At 44.3% G+C, this 27147-nt stretch overlaps 2 protein-coding genes across 2 annotated transcripts in view; both read right to left on the bottom strand.

The window, feature by feature from the left end:
• LOC100462713 (disks large homolog 5) overlaps nucleotides 1-27147 on the bottom strand; it is an 81994-nt gene that overhangs the window by 50704 nt on the left and 4143 nt on the right. The window contains exons 2-22 of the mRNA XM_078103435.1: nucleotides 26691-26759; nucleotides 25922-26090; nucleotides 25508-25651; nucleotides 24055-24238; nucleotides 22997-23253; nucleotides 22300-22612; nucleotides 21516-21746; nucleotides 20456-20640; nucleotides 20240-20365; nucleotides 19878-20010; nucleotides 19671-19795; nucleotides 19339-19514; nucleotides 19016-19119; nucleotides 18531-18623; nucleotides 17491-18417; nucleotides 17266-17389; nucleotides 17018-17162; nucleotides 16582-16703; nucleotides 16041-16124; nucleotides 15836-15944; nucleotides 6323-6536 (exon numbers count right to left, since the gene is read on the bottom strand). Of these exons, the coding sequence (XP_077959561.1) occupies nucleotides 6323-6536; nucleotides 15836-15944; nucleotides 16041-16124; nucleotides 16582-16703; nucleotides 17018-17162; nucleotides 17266-17389; nucleotides 17491-18417; nucleotides 18531-18623; nucleotides 19016-19119; nucleotides 19339-19514; nucleotides 19671-19795; nucleotides 19878-20010; nucleotides 20240-20365; nucleotides 20456-20640; nucleotides 21516-21746; nucleotides 22300-22612; nucleotides 22997-23253; nucleotides 24055-24238; nucleotides 25508-25651; nucleotides 25922-26090; nucleotides 26691-26759 (4034 nt within the window). The remainder of the gene's footprint in view (nucleotides 1-6322; nucleotides 6537-15835; nucleotides 15945-16040; nucleotides 16125-16581; nucleotides 16704-17017; nucleotides 17163-17265; nucleotides 17390-17490; nucleotides 18418-18530; nucleotides 18624-19015; nucleotides 19120-19338; nucleotides 19515-19670; nucleotides 19796-19877; nucleotides 20011-20239; nucleotides 20366-20455; nucleotides 20641-21515; nucleotides 21747-22299; nucleotides 22613-22996; nucleotides 23254-24054; nucleotides 24239-25507; nucleotides 25652-25921; nucleotides 26091-26690; nucleotides 26760-27147) is intronic.
• Nucleotides 7870-15788, bottom strand: LOC144407999 (disks large homolog 5-like). The gene is made up of 15 exons (XM_078103282.1): nucleotides 15785-15788; nucleotides 15668-15680; nucleotides 15490-15549; nucleotides 14967-15126; nucleotides 14747-14880; nucleotides 14479-14625; nucleotides 14080-14263; nucleotides 13426-13574; nucleotides 13070-13240; nucleotides 12768-12964; nucleotides 12478-12621; nucleotides 12156-12283; nucleotides 11845-11954; nucleotides 9807-9916; nucleotides 7870-8847 (listed from the first exon to the last, which is right to left on the bottom strand). Exons 1-15 carry the CDS (start codon nucleotides 15786-15788, stop codon nucleotides 8744-8746), a joined length of 1815 nt encoding a protein of 604 aa, XP_077959408.1. The 3' UTR covers nucleotides 7870-8743.

Genomic DNA, 27147 nt, shown 5'->3' with positions numbered 1-27147 from the left:
CATATGTTAAACATTAGCAATCTCGAAGAGCTAAACTGTGTCCTTTCCCAGAGAGAGTAAAACATTTGATCAAATCAAAAAAAAAAAAAACTTTAATTTAAAAAATGTTTTCAGCGGGGTATTCAACAATGGCGCCCGACCACACGCATATTAACCCCCTCTATCATTATTACGAAAAAAAGCTGGCCGCACGCAAGTAATTCAATCATGTTAAAAGCCATTAGTCAGAGACAAGCAGGACCACCAGGCGACCATATTACACTTTCTGCAGGCCTCCGCCTGCAGCAATAACCTGATAACAACATGTCCAGCTCACTCAGTCGCCAATGCAGCCAACGAGACACAGGGAAGGAACAAATCTGCGAAACTGCAATTTGGAAACGAGAGGCGACAAGTGACAGCCGTTTCCAGGCCATTTCCCCAATATCGACTTGAGAATTGCACTCGGTTGTCATGTGGGTGTAGCGTCTTTTGCTTTAATAAATTGGGCAAAGCAGGCACGTCTGTTATTTTACACAGTGAACGAAACCACTGAGACTTCCTAAACCAACATCAGTCATTCATTTAAAAAACAAAAAAAAGCTGGAAAAAAAACTCATTAAGCAAGTCATGAAACAGAGCCTTTGGGAAATTTAAGTTCTCTCTCTCTCTTTTGAATCCCCTTAAGGAGATCAAGGGGAGGGGATGAGAATGTTGTGTGCCTCGTCAGTCAGAAGCCTGTTGGATGTCTGTTAAAAGAACATTAAACGTCGTGATAATCCATCGACAGTTCCTACAATATACGGACACCATTCTAGACGCATATTACAATTGTGTTAATGAATGAAATAAGTCGCAGAATACGTTTCAAAGTCTTTCTGCGCAGAGGTACGTCAAGAGTGATGGGGAAGTATTTGTTCATCTTTAGGCTGATGGCTCTTTTAGGAAGTGTTAGATACGTACTTAAACATTATCTTTATTTAAAAAGTGATATTTAACCGATTTGACACAGAGTTGGTCACAGAATACGACTCAGCCTGTAAAGAACACTTTGAAGACTGAAATTTCACTTTTGTGTTCTGTATTTTTGAATAGGAAATCTCATGTCATCAGGGTCATCTTAATGTCAGCTTGACGAAATACAATATTTGACAGCATTATCCAGATAATCCAGACTCAGTGTTTTTTCTGCATTTGATGAATACTAAGCACTCCAAGTCAAGTTATCTCCACCTACATTTCCCTTTCTGTCAAATCAAAGTAAAAGCAACAACAACAAAAAATATTCTTAACAACGGTATTTTTGTGTGATTCTTGCACATCCCACAGCAGACAATACGTAGGTAATGTTTTATTTTCATATCAGGGGATTGTATCATTGTCGTAAGCAAAGTGTGTAAAAGTAATAGTGTGCAGGGCTCTTTGTTTTCTTTTTTAAGCACTTGAGGTCTTCTTCTTCATCTTCTCTGAACACAACTCCATGAAAGACTTGACCTGCTTGTTTATCTGACGGTGCACTTCCCTGCTTCAATGAATGAAGCGACACAGGCGGCGTTAAGTAGGCCTAATTGGCATCACGCTGCGATCCCCCAGCACCTTAATGACCACATCTAAAAATGTACACTGAAAACACACTGCCGATGGTATTTTTAAATGCCACTAGAAGAGATCAAAGATGAATCATTTGTGATTCATGAGACGCTTCGGTCCAATTATTCTTTAAAAAAAAAAATGGTCAAGGCCATCTTAAGGTCACATGCAGGAAAACAAAATTCAATGTGGCAATATAAATATTAGAAAATCCCAGTTTTTTCAATCTAATGATAACACTTATTTTGTTATCATAATGCATATTGATAATCTGATTCAAGTAGTGGTCTTAATACACATCTAGAGGGTTAAACAATCTTCCACTGGACCATAATTTAATGAAATGAAAATGAAAGGATACATTTTTAATGTAGCTGCAGACACCAGATGAGAAGATGTGGTCATTACACCCACTCAAGCAGTTCATCTCCTCTTTGTCACTTTGATCAATAGTCAGTCTCCAAATATAGGTTTCGCTCTCTCGCCTTAGTCCGGTCCCCTTGACACATGTGGCTCGTGATAGAATTTCTGCAAAAGTGAATCAATTATTTAAAATACAAGAATATAAATCAATTAATAATAAATCAAATCTCGAGGAGAATCTTATGGAAATATCCGAGTCTCATAACTAATCTGCGGCCACTGTGACGTGTGAAGAAAGACTGTTACATTATGTCACTTGACCTCACGTCCTTCCCATCAATTAATCGCTTAATGCCAAATTATTTGGTGAGGATCAACATGAATACAAATATCAAAGAGCAGATCAACTAAAACTTGTCATCCGTTTAACTGAGCTTGTTATGTGGAAGCAGAAGCTAAAATTGGGCCCTAATAGAAACATGTTATTATGAATGAACTGTTGAAGAACATGATCACAGACTATATTTAAAATAGTTGAAAAGAGCAAAACTGTGAAATACCGCCACAGAAATCTGTGGGAAAAAAAAGTTAACGGACTATCGCCACAAGCCAATTAAGGGACGTTTCACTTTCCTGCCAGGTGTGATGTTCATAATATATATATATATATATATATATATATATATGTATATATATATATATATAAAAGCACATCCTGGCAAAAACGTCATACAAAAACTGGTCTTGCACCATAATCCAGTGTATGTAAGCAGCAGCGACGCAGGCTCTGGCACCGTCGAGATGTTTAACATTTGTGATAATCGGAGGCCTTTTTGGATCCCAGATGGTGCAATGACAGCCAAGCTGCAGCAGGCTGCTTGTATTATGCAATGGGAGCAGCTAATACCCGTCGAACTAATTACACAGCCAATCATGGAAGACATTAAAGAGGAATATAGCCGCTTTAAAAATAACCCACAGGTCTAAATTGCACAGCCTTTTGTTGAAGGATGAAGGTCAAGAATTTGAATAAATTATGCTGCCTCTAAGGGCCCTTTCTTCTGCATTTATACTTTAAGTACAACATGTTGAAGCGCTCCTCTTTAAATTAAATATACACCAACCAAATCAGGCTCTTGTCAATTTTAATACAATCCTGCAGCGGAGCGCCAGTTTATTTTCCAGAACTAACTATCGCTGGTATTAAAAATAACCTATGATAGGCGATGTCCCCGATGTTGTTTGACAGCAAAGTGCCACTCAGGTATTCTGACTCGTAATTACAGCTGTTCGATCATAAGCACTTGTTCATGATTACAATATTCCAGAAGCACTTTTAAAAAAAAGCAGTGAGTGTGACTCTCCATCTGAAACCTCGAACATGGGAAAGTGTGGCTGATGTGCAAAGGCATTAGTTGTGCAGGTAGTTCTTAAACAAGGAAAATACAAAAGTGAGGCCTGTTGTAAAAAGCCAGGCGAATATCTGTAGCAAATTTAAATGCAGGTGTTGGTACATTTCCTCTAACACCAGACATGTCGACGTCCTGATGGTGTTGAAAGGAAAAGTCTTTGGATCCCCAAAGTTATTACATCCCATCCCGAGTAACCCTTTTGTTTGTAGGAAATATCATGGCCGGTCCAAGCAGCCAGGGGGGCTAAAAATATGTGGTGGCGAGGGGTGTCTTTCATTAACCAATGACACATCTACCTTTGTCCACTGTGGGCTGCACGGCAGGTGCGTAAATATAGTCACTTCACTCGAGTCGGTGGGTTTGGCGGAGTGGGGGTGTGTGAGGGGGGGGCTGTCATAACTACCGATATAGGATTTCTCAAACCTCCTGAACACGGAAGAAACAAACAATAAAACCCGTCACTTCAAAATGAATCTTTTACACACAGCCTGAAAAAAAAAGAAAAGACAAGGAGCTGCCCCGGCGTGTCAAATCCCTATCACGAGAGCGGGGGCCAGTCGCCACGGACAGTCGCTTTCCTCCACACAGACAGACAATAGCCGTCGTCCATCAGAGCCTCGCAGATGGCCAGTTTCATCGATTTCCATCCCACTGGGAAGGCAGAGCCACGGAGATGGAGGCTAAATCTCACAGATACGGGAGCTGTCGCAACAGAACGGGGACAGCGAACGCCTCACAGTGTGTGTGGGGGGGGGGGGGGGGGGGGGGACAAACTGAAAGGGAGGAAACAGATTATCAACTCCCATCTATGAACGATAACAACGTGCACTGAAAGCTCCATGTTTGGGCCGCTAATGACATGCACGGGGGGGTGGGGGGGGGTTCCTCCAACACAACCTGCTGCATCTCACAGCCGAGACAACTGCAGAGAGAGAGAGAGAGAGAGACTTACTCCTATAACGAAATCCTTTGCTTGCTAGTTGCTTAGCAACAAAAACACAGATTCATATGGCGCATACCGTATGCGCCTGACACTGCATTTCTGACACTTTGGAGGAAGGTTGATTCTTTGGTGAGAAAAGGAGAAAACAGGGCAGGAGTTTTCAAGATGAATGTCGGAGAAGCAAAAAAAAAGAAGACTGGAAGTGAAACGATGGCCCATCGCTGGTCGACTCCCGCAGGAGGAGCACAAGAGGTTGGTGGAGCTCACCAGCTTCTCCTGGCACACTGAACGAAAACACACAACCTGACCGCTCCCCTTTATTCACACATGAGCAGCGTTCGGCTGTGGACTCTGAAGGAAACGAGCTCATCCTGAGATGCATTTCTGTCCATGTTTAAAATGCAACTGGTGGATTCTATGGAATATCCTTCCTTTAAGTCATTCATCTAGCAAAAGAAAAGAGGCTTAATTAACCATTGTATCTGGTATGAATTGTCAGATAAAAGGACATCAGAGGACTTCATCTTGGTCCCAGAGGACGTGTTTAGGTATTTTCACACATTGTAAAGAGTAAGCAAGTACTTAAGTTAACCAAAAAGCACTGATGGAAGTGGACAGCTGTAAAACCAGAGTAGGAATGACACGGACGTCTTCATCAAGCGGTGAGCACCAACCCTCCATGCAGCCTTCGCCATTCCTCCTCATCTACCCTGAGAGATAAACGCACATTGTTGAGGTGAAAGCATAACCCGTATCAGCCGGTCCACCTTCCAACAAATCTAGATACAAACTTTGAGATACAGTCAGAGCCCCATGAACACAATGCTCCCCCCCCCCCCCCCCCCAACACAGGACTGAGGCGGCCTCGGGCCGATGGTTTCGTAACAATTATGAAAGAGAAAATCTAGTGGGATTCTGCTCTTAAATGTTATGGAAATGAATATCTGGGGATTACACGGGGACACGAGTGTTGCCCTCCAGAGGCGCTACAGACGCACACCATCGGCAACACAATGTCTGCTGGACATCCAACAATGTGAGACAGCTGAACTGTGTGTCCTCAACGGGCAAAACTATTCCTGACTTTTGGAGATGTGTCAACCAAACGGTTCACTACAAGCTTCTAATCGTCATGGCGTCAGACTGTTGATGAGAAACTAGGCTATGGGATTACAAACCTTTTTTCTTTTAATTGCTTTGAACAGTGGTCTTAAATTTCAACGTTTCCGATGGTTTGTCCTTTTGTCAATGCCGTCAAATCGTGTGAGTTCATCCAAATGACGCATTTAATTATATCTCCAACTAAAGAAGGGGGGCGGATTGGACTTTGTTGGTCAGTTTGTGATTGTCACAGTATTGGGAATTGTATTTACAATAGTTTCTGCAGCACTTCAATCAATTTCATGTTTATTCTTCTGGAGGGAGAGAGGGGGGGTGTCACTAAATATCTAAAAATGTAAAAAAAATGTTAAAAAAATGTAAAAATGTACAAAAAACAAACGTACTACTTGACTGTACATTAGAGTTATATAAAGACGGTAATAGGTGTATTTGTGTCAGTTTTGTAGACGCTACCCTCTTAATATTATATTCGTATTGCATTTGGTGCAAAGACCACAAATGGTAATATGGGGAGGAGAACCTGTTTGAATGCATTACATATATAGTTTGTTTAAATCAAACAAGTGGAACAAATAAGGTTGCCCACCAACAAGTGTCAGCTGCAACAACAACAAAAAACAACCTGCCCAACCCCGCCGACGTTCACCAGTAAAGAGAGAACCGTTTTAGAATAACGGGAACCATTTGTTATTATATGAGCAGCATAGTTAATTATTCAAAGTCACACAGCCCACTGTGCTCTCTGTCGGCAGAGGCCTTATCTAACGCTGATTTAATTAGGAGCCCATTTCATGAATCACAGCGGACGCATTGTTGCAGCGCGCGCTGGCTGTGGCACAACCCCCCCCCCACCTGAAATAAATAAGTCATTCCATCGGGGTGTGGTGGTGTTCATGAGGTGCACAGGCGTTACCTTCTTTTTGGCGTTACAGTGGCAGCACACAGTCCACAGATATTTGAGAGTTCTCCACAGGAGGATTATGAAGAGGCCACCAAAGAAAGTGACCATGGAGGACGCGAGGAAAGCCCACCACATCCGCTGGCCGTTGCTGTCACAGGGCACATCTGGGGAATACGGGATGATGACATTCATCTTGGAGATGTGGATGGACGGATCAGAGTTGAATCTATCCCTCTTCGACATTCTCTGCCACTGGTCACCTGCCAGCCACCTCGAAAAAAAAAAAAAGACAACCCCCAAAAATCAACTCAAATTGGATTCAGGCGCGTCGGGGATCTCCGGCCAGCGCCCCCTGATGCCCCAGCGGCTCAGCCATGTTAAGTCAAGCGCCTTCCGCTGCCCTGCCTCCTCATCTGGCTTCACGAAGCGGCGACGTCAAAGTTGAGTCGACAGCAGTCACGTAGAGCAATAAAAACAATATATATATACAAAAAAAACTTCCTTTGAAATCAAGATTTCAGTCGCACCAGCGTTCGCGGCTGGAATGGCGCGTCATCCAATCAGCGAATCCAAATTTGAAAATCCAAATATTTAAAAAAAAATATTTAAAAAAAAAGGGGTCAAACAAAAATCACAGGTTTGTGCCAAGTCCCCGAAAGACTCGCTAATGTCCCCGGCAGTCTCGACGCACGAATCTGTGGACGCGTTGTTACGCCGCGGCGATAGCGCAGCTTTCAGCTCCTTGCGCCCCGCAGCCGCGCGCACTGTTGAATGCGCTCCCCGCGTTCGCAGATGCCCCTTTAAAGGAAATATCCTTTGAATAAAGTATTTTCTTTTAAAACCCAGTAAAAGCAAAAGAAAGACGCTTTGCTGCGATGGAGAGCGGATGTAGTCGTCGCCGCTCCGCGGGCTCCGGTGGCCGCCTGTCGCATCCGTTCGTCGGGAGACGGCCTCGCAGATGAACAGGTAGCGGGGGAGGAGCCATCGGCGGCGGGCGTCCATGTAGCCGCATGTCCGCTTATTTATAGCGACCGCTACGTCCATGTGGGATCACCGGGACTTGGTGGTTACGGCTCTCGCTTTTGTAACTACTTCATGTATTCATTTCAACGAAGAACATTCGAGACCATAACGTGTTTGTTTGTTCTAAAATTGTAGGATTGGCATTTAATCGATGACATGTAGAATTGAACACGTTCCCATGACACTGTGCTTTGATTATGCATCCAAGTGATGCGATCTAAAGGCTAGTGCACGTTTCTTGTCAACTATGTTGATTAAAAAGTTACATTCTCTTCTACTTTACAGAGTTTAGTATTAGACAGCCATGCTCTTGTGTTGCATGAATAGTGGTAAAATGACACCATTTCCCCCCTATAGGGGTGGTTTACACTCTCTGGTGGACAAGAAGGGGAAATTGTCCAACTTGTGGCATTTTTTTTCCCCTTTAATAACAGCCGGCTTTGTGAGTCATCTTGAACCAAAAAGGCAAGAATATCCATCAAAGATGTAATTCAACAATCAGGTGATATTCCAATGGAAAAACACAGACAACTGGCTTTACATGTACTCAGATTTTAATATTTTATAGAAATATTAACCTTTGTTAGGAGAGGACCTCGATCATTTCATCCAACTTGAACATGATGACAACATCCAAGACATGCATGTAAATGTGTTTAGTTGACAGCCAACCAGGAACCATATATTAAATAACCCGTCTTAACAAAACCCACTTGACAAAGATGGACACTATTGGCAACACCAGTAAAACCACACAAACTGGCCGGTGTAAAGAAAATACCTGCTGTGTGATATATACTGGATGTTGTAGTGCTAATAAACTAACGATGGGTGGTGATGAGAAAAGGTTTTTCAGCTTGGCACAATAATCTTTTTAGGGCTGAAATGATGAATGAAAGGACGGTGCTATAAAAAGGAGTAAAATAGGACAGGGGACTGCAACATTATGTGAAAGTAGAACATTAAGTGGAAAATATTATTTCCAATCATCTACAAAACCACACTTTTGTAACAAAGTTCATAACCAACATCTTTGATTTGATTAGATAAATTACACCGCAGGAAAATGCATATAAATATATATAGACACAGTGGTCCACTTTCATCTTCAAGAATAAAGTCCTCAGTTATGTAGACTTCCTGTGGGCCGACAAATTCGTGGTACAAAGTGGGATTAAAAAAAAAAAAAAAAAAAGCAGTGCTACTGGATGCGAGGAGGAATAAAACATTCAAGTATTCAATACTAGTGTAAACAAATCTATATGTAGTACTGTAGAAAATTATGATAGTGGGAATATTACATGGTCGCCATCAGTGCAGATACTGCTATATGTGAAAAGCCATTGGAGTCCTAAAAATAAATCACATCGTGTCCACCGTTTTTGGAATAATGTGCGTATGGTGACCGCTCTACGGCGCTCCCTCTGGAATCCACAGTACTTTACTCTGTTCCTGCTCCACGATGGTCATGATCTGAGTGCAAATGAAGGCGACGCTGCCACCCTGGACAACACCTGCAACACAGGGAGGAACAGACAAACTAGAGATTCTTCCCATCGTAAAGCCCTCAATGAAAAAAACTAAAATGTATTAATTGTTTGTGAAAAGTGTTGGGTTGCTTCAAACTGATGCCTAAGTTACCCACAATGCAACCCAACTGTCATTTTGCGTATAAAAAGTTAAGATAAATGTACTGTGCGAGTCTTTAGTAGCTACAAAGGTCTCGTAAGGTTCTCTCTATTTTACTCCTTTACCCTAATTTTTCAACTCTGTAATAATTAAATCAGAGATTGTTGTGCGTTTTTTCAAATGCACATGTTTGTTTTTTTTAAAAAGGAGAAATTTCACAAACAAGGATGTTTTTTTGTAAAAACAAAACTATGTTTGTCAATTTAAGCAAAGTAAGTAGAAACAAAAAAAATGTCTCTTGACAATTGGCATAATATGTATCCTTTGATTGGAAATCAAAAGCTGTAAGAGAAAAACATATCTGCTGGTATTTACTAGTTCTCTTGGCGTTTTCTTGTTAAAGGGGATGTGTTCATTCCAAGAGCCCTTCCCCATTAATCTACTTCTTTTATGGAGTCATTAATCAGCCGGGCAGTCGGCTGTGTCAGACTGGCTGCTGCTCTAGATACCAAAACTTTATTTCTGATCTGCAAAGATACGGTGTTCCAAAAAGTCCAGATGACCTCATTTTCTGTTGCATTAAATATCTAACTTTTTAAGATATAGAATTCTATTTGTATTGGTAGTAATTCAAATAAATTAAATTAAAAACGTTTTGACGTTTCATGAGGGTTAAAAGGATAAGCTTTTATATACACAGCGTTCAAATCAGCACTCAAATTAGTCCTCGTATATACTACTTTTAATTTAATGTGTCTAAAGCTAAAAAACAACAACTAAAAACTAAATTAAAAAAAAGATGCATCTATGCAATATATCAGAAAATCTGGTCATTTCCACCAACCTGTGAAGAAGCGGCTGTACTCCTGCTCTACTTTCAGTGCCGCCTCATACTGCTCCTTGGAATGTTTCTGTGAGAGTTTGTCCCGCAGGTACAAAGGGTCCTTCTGCTCTCTGAAGACACAAAACAACATTCTTGAAAATCACACTACACACAAACACAGCAATACCACACCGGTAAATACATTTTATTTAGATGGGTTTAAAGAGATTTAAAGCAGTTTGCTATAATCCCAGATAAATCTCCCTTTCCATTTAGTGATATTTATTGTGCTTGTGCGTGTTTAACGTAAAGCCAAAACAATTTGCACTGCAACAACCGCAAAAGCATCAGTAGGATAAGCCTCCATACGGAGGTACGAGTATTTATCATCATTTTAGGTAGGTAAATTAATTATAGAAAACAATAAATGCATGACAATTCAACATACTCAAATTACTTTTTTTTAATGCATTTATACATTTTTTTCCTTATTACCATAATACTTCAACATTGCTAAATTGGCTAAAACAACTGGATACTGTTGATATATGCATTTGCAAAATCTCTCTATCACGAATCCTTGCGACATTATCAGGTGTAACCTACAACCAGTAGGATATAACTGAGAGCTCACTACTGCAAACTCTACAATCGGTTCACTTTATATCTGCAGACAGTCTCTCTTTGAACTCCCCGGTCTCCCTCCACCGGGAGCACCCGAACTAAGTTAAAATACATTCCCCTCTCTCTGTGGCACCCAGTGTGCAGCCAACATACTGGTCTGCTGTTGCCTCCCAGAGGATGAATAAAATAGAAAATAAAAAACACAAAAGCCAGCTTAGGCTCCCATCAGTCGCTGCAGCGTGGGAGGCGGGTTTGTGTGCTGCAGCGGTGGGCGGGGACGCCAGTGCATTAGCCGCCCACGCCACACAGCGGAGCCACAGGGCGCACGAGCTTTCCCTGGACAGCTGGCACTCAGCTGATGACAGCAAAAGCTTAGCAGGAATCAATCTCCGCCACGGCCGCCCGCTGCACCACTTCATAGATTTGCAGGCGTGGGTGTTTGTGTAGCCGAGAAAGCCGGTTTCTACCAGACCTTAGTGTGTCTTTATCGGTGTGTGTGTGTGCACGTCTGTTCACTCCTAAGATAATTAATTTGCTCAAACATTGGCAGGGACCCGTCCCTACCGTCGTTGTGTATAAATACGTATGCTTTAAGGGGATGCATTCGTAATGCAAGTATGAGAGGAACTAACTTACAACAGTCGGAACATTTCTAGAAAAGCTACTGAAAAAAATAGATCCTATGGAGAAAGTGGGTTCCTGCAGCAGCTGTTCTTTATTTCTAGTTTCAATATCATTCGTGTCACTGGTATTGCTTTGAGAGAGCACTGAAGATATATTGCCAGTGACTCTGCTCAGAAAATACCACGCGAGATAGAAGTACGTTGTGTTTTTTGCTGATGTGAACACAAGCCCCAAACAATGACTCCGCCTGTCACCCTTCATGGATCTGAAGAATGAGAATGTTGCCCTCAGGCAGGACAAATATGACCTCTGCAGAAAGAACACGGACCTCTTCAGAAACATTGAGCATCTGCACAGAAGTACTCAACGAACAAGTAAAAAAAAAAAAGTGCGTGGTGTAAAGGACACCAAGATCAAATTCATGATGTTTGCCAAACAGAAAGGAGATTTGCAGGAAACGGTGGAGGACTTTGAAATGAAGAAGCAGGCTCAGAAAGAGTGGAAACAAAAACACTAGTGTCTCAACAGGAAATTGGAAAGATGGACCAAAGGTTTCAAAAGGAAAAATAAATACAATGAGACAACCAAACCAGTGTATGCAAAAAGGTGGAGAAAAAAAAAAAAAAACTAAATGAAGCCCTGAAAAAGGAAGGTCAGGAGCGGAGAAAAACGCTGAACAACGAGCTTTGTGAGCAGCACACATTGGAGAAGGAATGTCAAAATCTGCCGCTCTGCCTTTCGATCGAACATTATCAGTATATGGTGTTTGTTCAGTGGTCATGGACATCTTTCAAGTCAAGGGACTACTCACTTTATCTGCTTGGCATTTTTGTAGCGAACGAATATGACGATTGGGTAGATGTGAACGCTGTGAAGACGCTCGATGGCGTGGGGTGCAATGTCGAGTAAACAGTGACAGTCCTAGGAGAGAAAATGACAACATGAGACCACATGAGAAATGGGGAGTGTGGTTCAAATACACAACCGCTTGCAAATAGAGGCAGTACTGCACAAAAAAAAAAAAAAAAAAACCCACAATTGCTGTCAATGTACTCAGATTAGTGGAGTAGAATACATGTAGAGGTTGTCCTCGTATAAAGTGAAATACACTGATGAAGTTACCTTCTCTGCAATCTCTTTTATTGAAGCTACGGTTGTCACATCAAAATGGCCACTCCTTCGTTTGTAGTCGATGAACACACAATCCTTCACGCCGCGCTCTATTGCCTGCTGAGAAGCCTTCATTATCTCTGAAAGTAAAAACAACAACAACTGTGAAAAATGTTCATTCAAAAACAGACTTTGTTCCTTTTACTCAACTGGATTTTATTAATTCAATTTTTAAACCGCGCCCCCCTGTCAAACTGTTCTCTGCAGTAAGACAATGACAGACATGTGACATTCTTTTTTTAATAACGGACTTGTCCTGTGTGAACACGCTTACCGGGCAGACAGCGACAGAACTGGTCCGGAACCTCCTTCACCAGCATGTCCTTACTGGCCTCCACTAATGGACCCAAGACCACCACTGGTCTGGGGAAGGAGCCCTGCACCCTCTGCACCCTCTGGTACATCAGGCTGACGCCGTCTGAGCAGTTCAACACAGAAACACTCGTCATCAGAAAGTGCGCGAGATACAGCTGCCTTTGAATAACCTCAGTTATGCATTTATGCGCTCTGGGAAAGCCAAGGCGCTGGATTACAAAAGAACTCCTTCACCTGTTGATTCCTCACCTTCGTTAATGGGCAGAGAATCTGTGCTTATGCCGTCCAGGGTCATCAGTTCCTTCCCGTCCTTCGACCCGCTGCGCTTGTGTTTCAGCCTGCGGCGGAAGAAGGATCGACGCGCGGCGGCCGACAAAGTCTTGCCCGTGCCGTTGTCGTCTTTCACGTCAGCCGCGCTGTGTCTCCGGTAGAACTCCTGGTCCATCCTTTAGAGATACGCGAGCACCGTTAGGAGGAGTTCAAAGGGCCCGATAAGTCAAAGTGACATCATTGACTGTGGCGATGACATGACCACGTTTGGATGGACTTACATGTATTTACTCGGAATCTGCCCCTTTTCCAACCTCTGCGCGTTCTCGTCAAGTTGCCATGCCGTCCAGTAGCCAAAATTGCCGTTTGGTAGTGTATCTTCGACAAAGAGGATGTCATCTTTCTTAAAGCTCAGTTCCTGCTCGACCTCGGCCACCCGCTCATAAAGTGCTCTGACAAGAGATCAACAACAACAACAGCAGTTATGAAGAATACATTCCACTGAATTTTGATCAAGGACACATCAGATCAAAAGACAAAAAAAAAAAAAATGTCTGGGGTTCAATACTTGGTATGAGAATTTCTCTCTTCTGGGTCTATGGGAGGAGTTTACGAAGACTAAGATCTGTTTAGGTACCTGATGAAAAACCCATCCCCGGGGGACTCTTTGATTGCAGGCAGGTTGTCCACGCAGTTCTGGACCTTGAATGTAATTGTTTCAGCTGGTTTCAACATTTCCAGGTAAGCCTCTTCTTTAGTTTTGTTCTTCATGCAGATGCCGTTGTACTGTTTAAAAAAAAACACATTACATTAGTTGACCACAGAACACCGAGCTTGGCGACCAACACAGATGATTCATCATTTTCAATAAAAGCGAGCCAAGCGAGCCAAACGAGGCACGACCACAGCGATTTATAGAGTCGTGCTACAAAGGGCTCAAAGGGGGCAGTGTTTGAAATCTGAGTGAGTAACCAAAGAGTTGTTTTGTTCAGTATCAGTGACTCAGGTGCCGTCAGACTTCCACATCGCATTGGCAGTGTTGGCTTCGCAATCCTACGAGATGCACGCAAGAAAGCCCTCCAGAAAAATGATGAATTAAGAAAAAGAAAAACTTTCAACAGCATATTTAAAACATAAAGCCTTTCTCCTCATCAAATGACTGTTATGTGTGTTTAATAGAGAGAATAGGGAGTGACTAGATTGGAGGTAACAGACAAACAAAAAAGAATCAACAAGTCTTAAGTCTATATGACATTCTTTGTTAATTAAAAAGGGATTTTCATGCACGTACCTCCAAAATCAAGTCTCCGGGCAGCAGGCCGTCAGGACATTTAGCAGGACTCTCATCATCCAAACCCTCCACAAAGATGCCATAAAGGTTTCCTCCGCAAACCAGAACTCCCAGCTCCACCTGGATCCTCTTCAGCCTCACCAGCCGAGGCTCCGCAGCCCGCCGTGCACTGCAACCAGGAAACCTGAAGGAAAACTCTAGTCAAGCTTTGAAGTTGCATAGCTCTTCACTATGGGCCCCTCCAAAAAGTCTTCAACCGTCGGCTACTGGCATATGAACATTTCACATCAAACAGGAAACTAGTTGCTGCTTCACAACAATGAGGACGGACGTACAGACGAAATAAATGAATGGATACTAAAACAGATCAGTGGAAACTGAAATCTTTTCCAGTCCCACCTAAAGGAGTTGTGCGGGCTGGTGGTGGGAGTGGCGTGTTTGGACGGCGGCGTCACGGTGCCCTCGTCCTGGTCACTCAGAGGGTCCGGGGAGGTTGCTCCGCTGTCCCGGTTGGCCGGCTGGCCGCTGATTGACTCCATACGAGAACTAAAAAAAAGGACAGCGGTGGAGTCAAAATCTTTTACACGAAATTACTTAAGAAGAAAGAATAAATAAGCGATCTATTTATCCACGTTGTTGTGGCGTTCTTTCCTCCTTGCCTGCTTACCTTGAACGAGAGTGGTTGCCCAGCTGAAACATGTGAGGATTATACTGAGCCAAAATGGTGACCGTGTCAAATTGCTGCCCGATCACCAGCCGCGCCTGCTGCTCGTTGGCATTGCGAAGGTTGATGCCATTGAACTGGAAACAGTAGTGACCATCAGACACGGAAAAAGAACAGCAAAAGTACAGCTAGAGATACAGGCGTGTTGTGGTAGCGGCCGTACCTCGAGGAGTTGGTCTCCGTACTCTAAACAAGCCTGGTGTGCGATGCTGCCTGCTGTCACTTTGGACACAAAGACTCCTCCGTTCCCGCCGCTCACAATGGAGATCCCCAGCGGCTCCGCTCCTTTCTGTACCGTCACATTGCGAGGCTCCAAGTACGGCCTTCAGCAAAAAAGAAAACGATGTTTTTCAACTGTAATGTTAACATATCTGTGGGAAACCATTGAGACTGCAACTGAATGATCTAAGCCCAACTTAGCTCTCTTGTTGGGACTTACGTTTGAAGTTCTCTTTAAAAGTTACATTGCTAGCACTCAGTTACAAAGACGGGGGACACGCTGAGCGCATTTCATAAGCCAACTCAAAGTCATGCAATCATACAAAACAGCATTCTAAGTAAATGAGAAAGAATTAAAGCTGTAAATTGACAACTTGTTTTACAAACGTGCAGCATGTAGGTCTGGTGTAAGGGGGCTCTCACAGCCTTGGAGGTAGTGCAGTTTATGGGCTACAAGCAGCACAAACCTCAAACTTTTTAAAGAGATGAACTTGGGCTTAACTGCCAGTCTGACAGAAGAGACAAATCTGAGAAGGAGGAAAGAGAGTAATCACCCAAAGCAGAGGGGGGTCGGAAAGCGATGAGAATAAAATGAAAGATGGAGAGTCTGTGTTCTAATGATAGAGGGCCCACAGCTTTGTTTACTGCTTCGCGAGCACTAAATTACAATGAGGCAGACAGAAGAACAGACAAATGGAGGAAAACCCGTCATGTTCTGCTGAATAATGTCAGCATTACGGCCCTAACGAGGGGCTGGCATACCCATCCTTCCGCCTGTCACCAACGGGAGCGGGGCTGACGGATATCCTGGGCCGGGTGGAAATGGAGCTCTGCGATTGGCTGCTAGTGAAAGACGATGTCTCCAAGTTGACGGGGGACATTGGAGGTGTCGGGCTGCTGCACTCAGAGTGCGAGAGGGAGCCTGGAGAGTCAGCGGAGAAAGGCGCGAGCTCAGCCTCGATGTGCACCTCTGCGGCGCTCGTTATCGGAGGATGTACTCTGCAAAGCCCCGTCGTACCTTTGTGTGATCCAGTGGCGCGCGGGTAACGGGTCGGAACGATCTTAACGCGCTCCGCCTTGAACGGCGAAGAACAGGAGGAGCCTAAACGCCGCAAGCAGAGAAAGTCATTAAAAAAGGTTCACTGAAACAAAGCAAGAAACGTCTTACTTGTTTATGAGAGTATCAAGCCATGCAGAACAGGGAAGGTTTCCCCCAGATATGGTTTGTTGAAGGTGATAAACTTGTTAGAAGACACTGTGCTGTGATGCACTGCTAAAATGGTTATGCAAGATGCAGCTGATCCATCACAGTCCCTCCTGAGCAGAGTCAGACAGGTGTGACGAGTGCGTTTCATCTCAGTCAATTGATGAGGCATTTAATGAGGCCGTTCCCTTTGGAGATTTCACATAATGCAAATGTACTTAAAACTTTGTTTTAAAATCACTCAATTTTCACTTTAGGTCAGGTAATCATACTGAAATCTGCAGGGCTTAATTAAAGTAAGATTTGGGTGAATTGACCATTAAGAGTGCAAATATATATAGAAGACTTTATTTACAGGACAGATTACTGGGGGGCAGGGAGTTGGTGCTGTGTGGCGGTTGGATGCAGCTCGTCTCAGTAGAGTCTCCAGTGCGCTTGTGGCCGAGGTCCAGGCTGAGGCAAACTTGATGCCGAGGGCTAAAAGTGGAGAGAAAGGCCTCAGTGAATCCTCACACGGTCAATCGTTCAACTCGGAGCAAGCTGTAATTTGCTACATGCCATCTGTTTGTGAGATCTGGAGCAGAGAAAACTTGTTTTATAGAATAATGAACTGGGACTGTATACTTTCAGTAGCAAATCATCAAAAATATACAGTTTCCAAAGCTGAAATTGCCTCAAATACAGGCAAAAACCCACAGATATTATTAATTCATATCAACACAGCACAGAATATATGGTGGGTTAAATGTCTGCTAGGAAGAACTGGAAAATAAAAGGAAACTGGCAGACACCTTGTGTGTGAATGTGTGTGGACGCCCGAGCTGGACGCTGGAGGACGGTTGTTGGTCTGCATCTCGTGGCTCCAGGGGGGGTACACTGGGTTAGCCATCACCGCCGTCACCGCAGGGCGCGGGGCTAAACCTTGCTGTGCCGCGTCTGGAGGAACACAAAGCACATAAAGATCAGACTAACCTCCTCAACACCATATCATATCCTACCATAAGCACGAACACCAGGCAAAGTTGTTTCAATAACTTACGTGAAGTGGCACTGCCGTGACTGGGGGGCGCGGAGGGCATGCCGTACCGATTGGAGCGATTGGGTGAGAAGCGCTCCAAGAGTATCGGCTCTGGGGAATGCTCGTCGTTAGAGAAACTCTGAACCTGCAGGAAGCAAAACAGGGAAAGGATATGGTTTAATTTTTTTTTAATTAATTAATCAATCTTTCAACAAACACACACGATAAGGACAGTGTACGAATTACCTGCATGGTGACCGGGATGTGTATTGGAGTGACATTTGGCCGCAGTGTCGGTGCCGATTTGGGCCGGTACCGCCTCCTCGGACGCTCCTCAGCCCTGCGCCGGCGCCACTCCTCCTCAGCGGGTTTCGTGGAGCTGCTTCTGGCCTCCCCCGTAGGACCGTCGGTGTAGTAGAGCTGGTGCCCTGCCGCTCCCTGGTCCCGCGGGCTCGTAGCCTGAGCCGGGTTGCCAGGTGGAGCGCTGGTGGTAGTCGTGGAGTCCGATGACGAGCTGCTCTGCTGGCGGTGTTTGAACCGGAACGAGTCGCTCCTGGTCGGCGGCGTGGGAGGGATTTGAGCGGATTCAGGTATGGAGCTCGGCGGCAAGTGGATGGAGAAGCTTTGGGACATGTAGTCCAGCTTCAAGGACGTCTCAGGTCTCCTGAAGGCATTCCCTTCCAAGACGGACTTCCTCTGTTTGACCTTCTTGTAGATGGAGAGCTGTGCACACTCAGGAACTGAAACTCCCGTTGGGACTTTTGGCCACGTGCCTCCACCGGGCTTTGCTGATGAGCTTTGTAATCGGTCCAAAGCGCTCTGTGGAGAGCTGCGTGGGGTAAAGGTGAAGGGGCGGTGGTGGAGTTCGGGCCTCCCGGGGCAGAAGTCTGGGCGGGGCTCTGAGGGACTGTGGGGGGGGAAAGGGGGGCAGGAATACTGGGAGCTGTTGGAAAGGGGCTGGTGGCGGTGAGAGTTGCTGTCCAAAGAATCCCCCGTGTCCATACGCGCTTCGCCACCCAAGTCACAGCTGCAAATGTCAGTTTGTGTGGAGCAGTTGTGCTTGGAGTTCCCGCAGTTCCTGGCGTGAATCTCACAAGGATGGAGCCGACAGATCTTTTCTGAGTCTCTCGAACCTTCAAATAAACTTTGGCCCGAGTAGCTCTGCGGCAGGAACTGTAATAGAATGAATGTAAATTCACCATATATTTTTTCCCCAATAAACATTTTAAGTAATAATAAATTAATAAGCATCCAAGTGTGTGTGTTTGTAGGTCTGAGCACTTCACCTTCATAAGGGAGATGCTGAGAGAATCCCGGCAACTCCTCAGCAGAAACTCGCATTCAGAGAGCGACTTGTTATCAAGTGCAATGTCATTTATCTGTAGAGTAGATAAATAAATAAACAGCCTAGTTACAACTTTCCTTCAAATACAACATTATTAATAATAATATTGAAAGCATGTACAAGGGGAAAAAGCATTTTGCCCACCATTTGTGCAAAATATTCTTAGACTTTGATGGACGAGAAGATTAAAGTTTGACAGCTATTTAATGTTGCAGTTTAATCTGAATTCATTGCATCCTTAGATAGTAGTACAGAAAACATACGTTTCCTGTATACTAACCAACAATACTGTGTGCACGTTGAAGCATTAGTTTACACTAGTGAATGTGCCTCTAGCCAGTAGAGGGCACTATAGGCAAACATCTCTGTCATCAATTGGGCATCATTCCTTGCCAGGTAAAACAGGTGTTTTGACAGCATACTCACAGCTAACAGTCGATCCCCAACAGTGAGAGCGCAATCTCTGGCTGCCGGAGTGCCCGGAGTCAAAGTGGCAACAAACACTCCACTTTCCAGACCGATGCCACTGTCTGAGAGGGAAGAAAAACAAAACAAAAAAACATCAACATCAGAGATCTATGACACTGCTCTATCCCTCTTCAAGAAGACATCTATTCAAACATTTGTTTATAAGATAAAACATCAAAAACAAACTTTCCCTATTACATTAGTAGTATTAAAATACAACTACTGAATGCGATTAGTTGCAGGTTAACAGCAGCATTGTAATGATTAAGCTTGAAGCCGACCTTTGTGTCCAGCCAGGTTGATCTGGATCGGAGTGATGATCCGTCCTCCTAGTGACTTCCTCCTGCGTACCACCAGATTGATCACTCCCTCGCCGCTCAGCACCGCTTTGATCACCTGTGTCCTGTCCTTATTAGTCAGGTCCACATCATTCATTTTCAACAACCAATCGTTCACCCTGACCGGAAGGAAGGAAGCACAGGGATAGTTCAATGAGTCAAAGTCTCTTTAGACAATATTACACCTAAAACACATTGCATTTTATAAAAAGGCAAACATTTTTCAATTTTAAATGCTACAATAACATGATTTGCCATGCTAGTGAAAAATTTACCTTAACCTTCCTTCAGCAATACTTCCTTTATCCACCTTACTGACAAAAACGCCACCATCTCCTGGTAAATAAGGATCATTTACCCCTTCAGCGATTTCAAACCCAAGCGCTTTCAAATCCATGTCCTGAATATGAAAACGTATGATACATTAAAAGACAATCTTTTCCTGATTTCTTGTTGTGCTTGAGTGAATTCACAGTACTTACTCTTCGCTTCTCAAACTCTACAACTTCCGTCTCCCACTCCATCGAGTCGGTGTCGATGGCTGAATCATGTGAGCTGTGGACTATCAGCTGACGAAACCTTGCTTCCTTTTCCAACTGATCCTCCAGCTTTTCTCTGCAGGGCACATAGCAGTCATAAGTCCCCTTCACAAGTCATTTACCGACATACTTCCTCCACCGGGTGGCGCAAAGGGTCGGACATGAAATAGCTATGAACCCACCCAAAATAAGAGAACAGGCTGACACAAGTAGAAACTTTGTAAAATCACAACAGCAGATGCTTGTAAGGGTTTAATCTTGCAAATGACATAAACCGGTCAAAACCTCGGGGTGGAGCGACTCACTTTAGCTCTTTCAGTTCCCGCGCAGCGTCGTTCTTCTGCTTCCTCGTGTCGTCCAGGTTTCTCAGCGCGTCGGCCAGATCGCTTACAGCTCGGTCCCGCTCCCGCCTCAGGTTGTCACATAGCGTGCTGAGAAATGTGAACAAATCTATTTTAATCCCAAAAATAAAAAAAAGACATCTTTTATACAACAAGCTCCTGCGAACCCCCGATCCTTACCGTATGCTCTCCCTCTCGGCCACTATCTTGTCCCTCTCCTGAAAGGCCCAGTCTCGCCGGCACTTGGCTACCTCGGCCTCTTGCGCGGCTTCTTTCAGCTCCTGGGAGATGGCCTCGTACTGCTTCCTCAGGATGTCAATCTCCTTGTTGGCTCGTTCCATGTCCAGAGTGGCAGAGTCTTGTTTCTGGAAGGAGTTGAAGGAAATGTACAGTGATGAAGACGCCGGAGGACGATTTCATTCTGCTATTTGCATTGTGTGAAACGAAAGAAAGTCACCATCAGTGTTAAACTTTGGGTGCAATGCATCGTACAGTAACTAAGAACATTCGCCAATCCAGTACATGAATTTAAATACAATTTAAAAGACAAAGCGCAACAATTGGTCTTGTCGAATGACCTGCCACTGTCAGGTTTCCAAACCTTTAATCCCTTTGACGTGATGCCTGCACTCATAAAAGGCTCAATTTAATTGACTTTGAAATGAAATTCATCATTACTTCACTCAACTCAAAAGCAACTTTGGCCCATGATGATTATGATGATGGCCATCAGATTACAACAAGTCGTGTGGTTTAAAGAGTCAAATAAAGTAGAATGGGTTTATGTCTGCTGGCGGATCTCTGGTAAATACTTTCCATTTCTAAATAACTAATAACTGTACAGCAGGGAGGCTGCCAAGTATAGTGAGAGCATTAATTAAATCCTTGACTAAATTAATTCCATTAGACTATTGTAGAGTTTGGCCTAATTATCTATTTCTGATGCAGTGCCGTTCTCTTGTGCAGTTCAAAGGCTGGGAGCCTTTTTACTGTAATTGCTGGTAATTTCCTAATGCAAGAATCTCTGGACTGCCACTGCAATCATTCTGATCAAACTGAAGCCAGTAGGTGATGGAGTTTTTAAATAAAATCAATGTGTGGAAAGCTGCCAGCTGCTGTGCAATAAAAAACAACAACAACATTACGACAACTATACGAGAAGGGATGAAGGGATTATCTTCGAGGGGGAAAAAATCAATCCCTCCATTTGTAATGATAAATCTCCGCTCTGTCTGGCTACCTGTCTGGCCTGGTAATACTCTCGCAGCAGCTGGTCCCTCTGGATGATGGCCTCGGTCCTCTCCTTGCGGGCCACGTCCCTCTCCTCGCGCACCGTCTCGATGTCATTGCAGGCCTGACTCAGCTCTTTCTGGGCCTCGGCCTTGTCCTTCACCTCGTGGCAGTATTTCTCCAGCAGCTCGTTCTTTTCACAGATGGCCCGGTCCCTGTCCACCAATGCCGAGGCCAGCTCCTTGACGGTCGCACAAAGTGGACGATAGGGATCAAACACTTTTTTTACAGTCACTCAAATACTTGAAGAGTGGTTTTATTTATTCATTTATCTCTACTTTGAATGGTCTCTCCTACTTCTCATTGCTTACTTCTTTATCCAGGTTCTTCCGCAACTGTGGAACTCCACCAATAAAATCTTATCTTTGATTACAAAAAGAGGTTTTATTTTTATTAAAAAAGGAGGTCAATTTGTTTTATGGGTTATCTTCATTGTCTGTGGCCTTTTAGTAACATTGATGACACGTGATTGCTATTTGGCTAGCCTAAATAATCTCCCGTAGTTTAAATGAATGATGACCGCAGCTATGACCGGATTAACAACAAACAATACATTTGGAACATGGATATTATGCAACAATTTATCCCGCGCAGTGTGAAATGTACCCCTTTCACATTTTCATCACAAAATGAATGCGTTTTATATTCCATGATTAGACAGTCAATGTCCTTGTAAAACATTGAAGCCAGGACAATTTGAGAGCAGACCGCAGGCCCATCGAGTCAGTTCTTACCTGTCGGAGAGCCTCCAGCTCGTCACTGGCCACCCGTCTCTCTGAGGAAGTGTTCTTCAGCTTCGCCTCCGCCATCTCCAGCCCAGTCTGGAGCCTGTCCACCTCTTTGATCACCTGATCACGCTCGCTCATGATCAGGCGGTACTCGTTGATCACAGAGTCCCGCTCCTCCCTGTACTTCTCGCCGTCCTTCACCGCCTTGAGCTGCTGGGTCTTCTGCCGGGTCGCCTCCGACTGCAGCCGGTCCATCTCTCGCTGCAGCTCCTTGTTCTGAGCTGTGGCTTTGGAAAGTTCTTGCTGTGTGTTGTCAAACCTGCACCACATCAGGAATAAAAATGGATTTGTGACTAAATTGTCACCCTTTGCATCTTTGGATTTCCTGAGTGCTGCGAAAAGATTTTTTTTAAAAGACAGACACTAAAAAGAGACGTACAGGCAAAAATAGCAAGTGACCAAGCTTGCAATCTCAACATCAATGAAAAGTTAAAATGGGAAAGCATTTGCCCAACGGCAAAGCTTCATCTGCCCTGGATTAAGAATGTTTTAAGCACTGTGCAGATTTGACCTTGGCTTGAGTACAGTTTGAAGGAAAGTTTGCTGCAACTGCTGTTAATCATTAGACTTTTTACAGCTGCTTAGGGTGCGTGTGTGGCTCCAATTGCGCCTGGTAGAGTGTCAGTAATATTTCCAGCTTTACCTTCTTATAGACGAGGAGTACTGCTGCTGATAGTGGATGGCAGCATCCCTCTGCTTCAGCAGCAGATCCAGCTGTCTCTGCAGACGGTGGTTCTCCTCCTCAGCCTGCTCCAAGCGACTGAGGTCTGCGTTGTGACCGGCCGTCTTCTCGTTGTAGCGCTTCCTCAGAGCCTCGTAGTCACTCTTCAATGCCTCCAGCTTGTCAACAGTGGAGTCATAAAGCTTGTTGAGGACATCAGATGACCCGTCTCTCATCACCTGGAAATGACGCAATTCATTCAAACTGAATTAGAGGGGTACAGAGGGATTTCTAGTTTTATCCATTTGCGATGCATCACGGATGTTGCCTCGCAATGCAACAAAAGGCGTTACATAATATAAAGATGAGGTTTGGTCGCGCAGTTTAAATTTTATTTAGAATTCAAGCTTGCTTCAATGTAAATAATGGAGGTCTTAAATATAATTTAACTGTGCTTAATCTGTAGTGAGTAATCAACCAGAGCTTTAGCGCTCAACCGGGGCGAGACTTGAAGCCAGATGTGGTGACCAGAGTAACAGGCAAGGAAGCAATCCTGGGCCGTTCTGCTGGTTAATACAACTACAATGTCCAAAGTTCAGTCGGGAGCCTTTGTCAACTCACTCTGGTAATGTTTCCTGTCTGGCGCTACACTGTCAATCAAGGCATTTATTGAACTAGGAGAGATAATTTCGTCGCAATGTACACACAAGCAGATCAGCGCGAGTGCAGGACTTTAACGGCTCTTCTGATGAACAAGACAGACGGCTCAATGAAAGATGCCTGGAAGTGAATGAGAGATCATGTTTACATCCCTTGTTTCAGTCTATATTTTCATAATTTGAGAGAAAGTTTTGGCCCCATTTCTCTGAATGATGTGGTCGTCTTGGTCGTTGAGAGAAACTCATAGATTAATTTTTTTTGTCGCAATTCATAAATATGGAAACTTCAAAAGGCAGTCGGACCAGATGCACCAGATAAGGCGCTCTCATCTGCAGCTGTGTAAGCATGAATGTAGATGGGACGGACGGTTGCACCGGTACCTGCTGGTGCAGAATCCTCATTTCAGCCACCTCTCTCTGGTCGTCCTCGCGCAGCCTCCTCATCTCCTCGCAGGCCTGCTTCATGTGGTTGTGCTCCCTGACCAGCTGGATGTTGTCCTGCCTCATGGCCTCCAGCTCCTCTTTCAGCTGGGCCTGCTCGCTCGCCAGGCGGCTCTGCAGCGTACTGAGGAGGGAGCACAGCCGGTGGCGTCAGCAAGCCCAGCACAAAATATAGGACCATGCCACAGCAATCTAGATTTTGGTCAACTCAACTAATGGTGATGATTTTGCAGTGGAGCAATTATTTCAGATACATTGTTTGCTCAAAGAAAACAGACTTAATAAAATGCATTTCACACCCAAGCGGACGTCTTCAAGCTGCTTCAAGTTCGAAAGGCCTATGGTCCAAAAACCCCAAAGATATTAAATGATATAAAACCAGAGATTTAGAAGAGATGGAAGGGGATGATATTTGGCATTATCTAGATAACCTACTCTAATTATTATTATACAGATTGCAATTACTTTAATTTCATTGTAAATAAACTAATCATTTAAGCACCACTCTGATGACTCTATAGTTACTATTAAAAAAAAGGGACAGAATTTCCCATGTTCGAAATATTGACTATTGTCGGAATATCACATTCAGAATTAGTCTTTACTAGTCTTCAGGAGATTAATTATTTTTATGCCAGTATGAACAGCATATTATTCAACGCCTCTTAACTGGTAACAGTTACTTATTGATCTTAGTTCAACATGCTTAGTGTGAATGGATAAGTGCAGAGACAGAAAGCACAGTGTAAATACAGACTTCCTGTGGTGTGCAAACAGGGCCCAGAAGGAGTGGCTTAAAATGGCAAATAATCTGTCATCTGCCCGTTTGCATTTAGTGCCAGATGTTGACTCCCTACACTTTGGAGACAGTATGGCATCATTAAATCACGCAAGTGGACCAGCCCCCCCTTTCACAACAACTCGGCGCGGCTTATTTCACGGGGACAACAAGTTCTGTGTTGGTAGCATTATCCTCACGGCGCAGATGCCGTGTGACACAGTTCAAATGATTAAAGAGTATACTTTGGCATGAACTTTTCAGAAGGGCAATTCCTATTGTGCAGTAATTCCGTCCCTACTCGCAACCTTTGGTCTGAAATGACCAAGACAATTTAAAAAAAAGCTGTTTTCTACGAACAAATCACAAAAATTTAATTAAATAAATGAGGAACAGGGAGGATTTTTTTTCCCCCCAAGGGTCAACCCAGAAAGGCTTCATCCCGATTACTCTCGCAGAAGTAAAATCTGTTCTATGCAATCTGTTGTGAATATGTCAGAGGGAGAACTGAAGCCAGCTAAAACCCTGCCGGCTGAGCTTGAATGCATAGAGCCCAAATGCACCAGCTGTTAAAAAATTTACAAAAGAGGCTCTGCAGACGGGCTTTCCACTCACTGGTAGAAGTCTGCTTTCCTCACAGCCTCCTCGCACCTCTTCAGGGTGGTACTGTGCTGGTTCTGCAGGGATTGCAGGTCTGCCATCGCGTTCATGCACTGCAGCTTTAGCCGTTCGTAGTCGTGGCCTGATTTTGAGTTTGGTCTATTTCAAAAAGAGGGGGGAGAAAAGGGAGACAATGAATTGCGGTGCATTCAAAAAACAGTTTCAAGACGTCCCGCGGGAGGACGAGCGAAGCAAGATACAAACACCGTAGAAAATGTGTGCTCCCAGGAACACCTTAGGGGGGAAGAGAGGCAGCATTAAAATGCAATGCCACCCTCTTGGTTCTACAGAGCTGAGCACTTGATTCTTTGCTACTCGTGCAGGTACACACAGGATCAGACGGTTCGGTGCGTGACATCAGAACGGTACCTGCAGTCGTCGAAGGTGGTTCCGGGCGAAGCGAGAGCCAGGCGTTTGCGCAGCTCGTCCCGCTCTCTGGTCACATGTCTGAGCTGGAACACGACCGCCTCCATCTTCTCGGTTACTTGGTGGCTGTCCATGTGGGCGGGCGGAGGAGAGGAGGCTTGACCGGGAGTACCTGCGTGAGTCAGCATGTCACCGGTGGCATGTGCCATTTGGAAAGCTCAAAAACGACGTGGGCCGTTTTGTGAAGCGCCGGCCGTTTCTCTTTTGATGCTCAAGAAGCTGGTAGACACACAACTAGACTGTTCTTTGGCTTTCAACTTTACTGAAAATATGTAGGCCAGAAAGACAAAAACGAAAGTTCACTGGCGACATTCAAGCATGACTGAACCTACTTGGTGTAAATATTAACCAAATGACAAGCGAGAGCGCTTTGTGACTGGACCAAAACTCAAAAAACACACCTCGTCTTATTTTATCATTGCTCACATTTTTGCCATCAAAAATCCCTCCTGTTTTACTCATTAACCTCATAACTTAAATATAAATCACACATAAATCTCACCACTAATACAAATCAAGAGTGTGTGTGTGTGTGTGTGTTTTCTACTCACATCTGTATTATCACTCGCAATGTGCTCGGCAGCGACGACTGACTGTTATTCAACACTTTCCCACAAACCATAAATGATATTCATCGTCCTCAGGAACATAACGCGCGTGTTCCGGACATTTCTAAAAATCACCTGAACAGCAGCATGAGCGCCACACTCACCTAAGCTGCTGAGAGAGCTGCTGCTCTCCGAGTCGGACGGCATGGTGGACAAGATGCTGTAAGTGGAACCTTCGGGAGAAACAAAACATTGAAGTCAGTCCGTGAGCGTACTCGAGCATCACAGTGGGATGATTATCCCGCTGCGTGGTACAGCGGGGCTTGTGTTACATTCGGGGGGCCTTTACTGAAAAAGGAAAAAGAGGGCAGCTGGAGGCATAATGAAGGTGGGACTTTCCCCAACTTGGGATGAGGGCGCTGCGGGCCGACCGCAGAGTGTGGCTAATTATCAGTCGGGCAAGGAGCTTGAAAACTGACTAGCCAGGGCCCCAAAGAGGCCGCAGCCTCAGAGGTTCTCCTTTCATCTCCTCTGACAACAACCCCCCCCTCCATGTGAAAGCCCCTTCTTTTGCAGCCTACACAGATTCATAATTAACTGTACAGAAAGGACATCTCGGTT

This window comes from Gasterosteus aculeatus, chromosome 5 (genome assembly GCF_964276395.1).
Source record: "Gasterosteus aculeatus chromosome 5, fGasAcu3.hap1.1, whole genome shotgun sequence".
In the NCBI taxonomy this organism is placed as follows: Eukaryota; Metazoa; Chordata; class Actinopteri; order Perciformes; family Gasterosteidae; genus Gasterosteus; species Gasterosteus aculeatus.
This window is presented reverse-complemented; position numbering and strand designations above follow the sequence as displayed.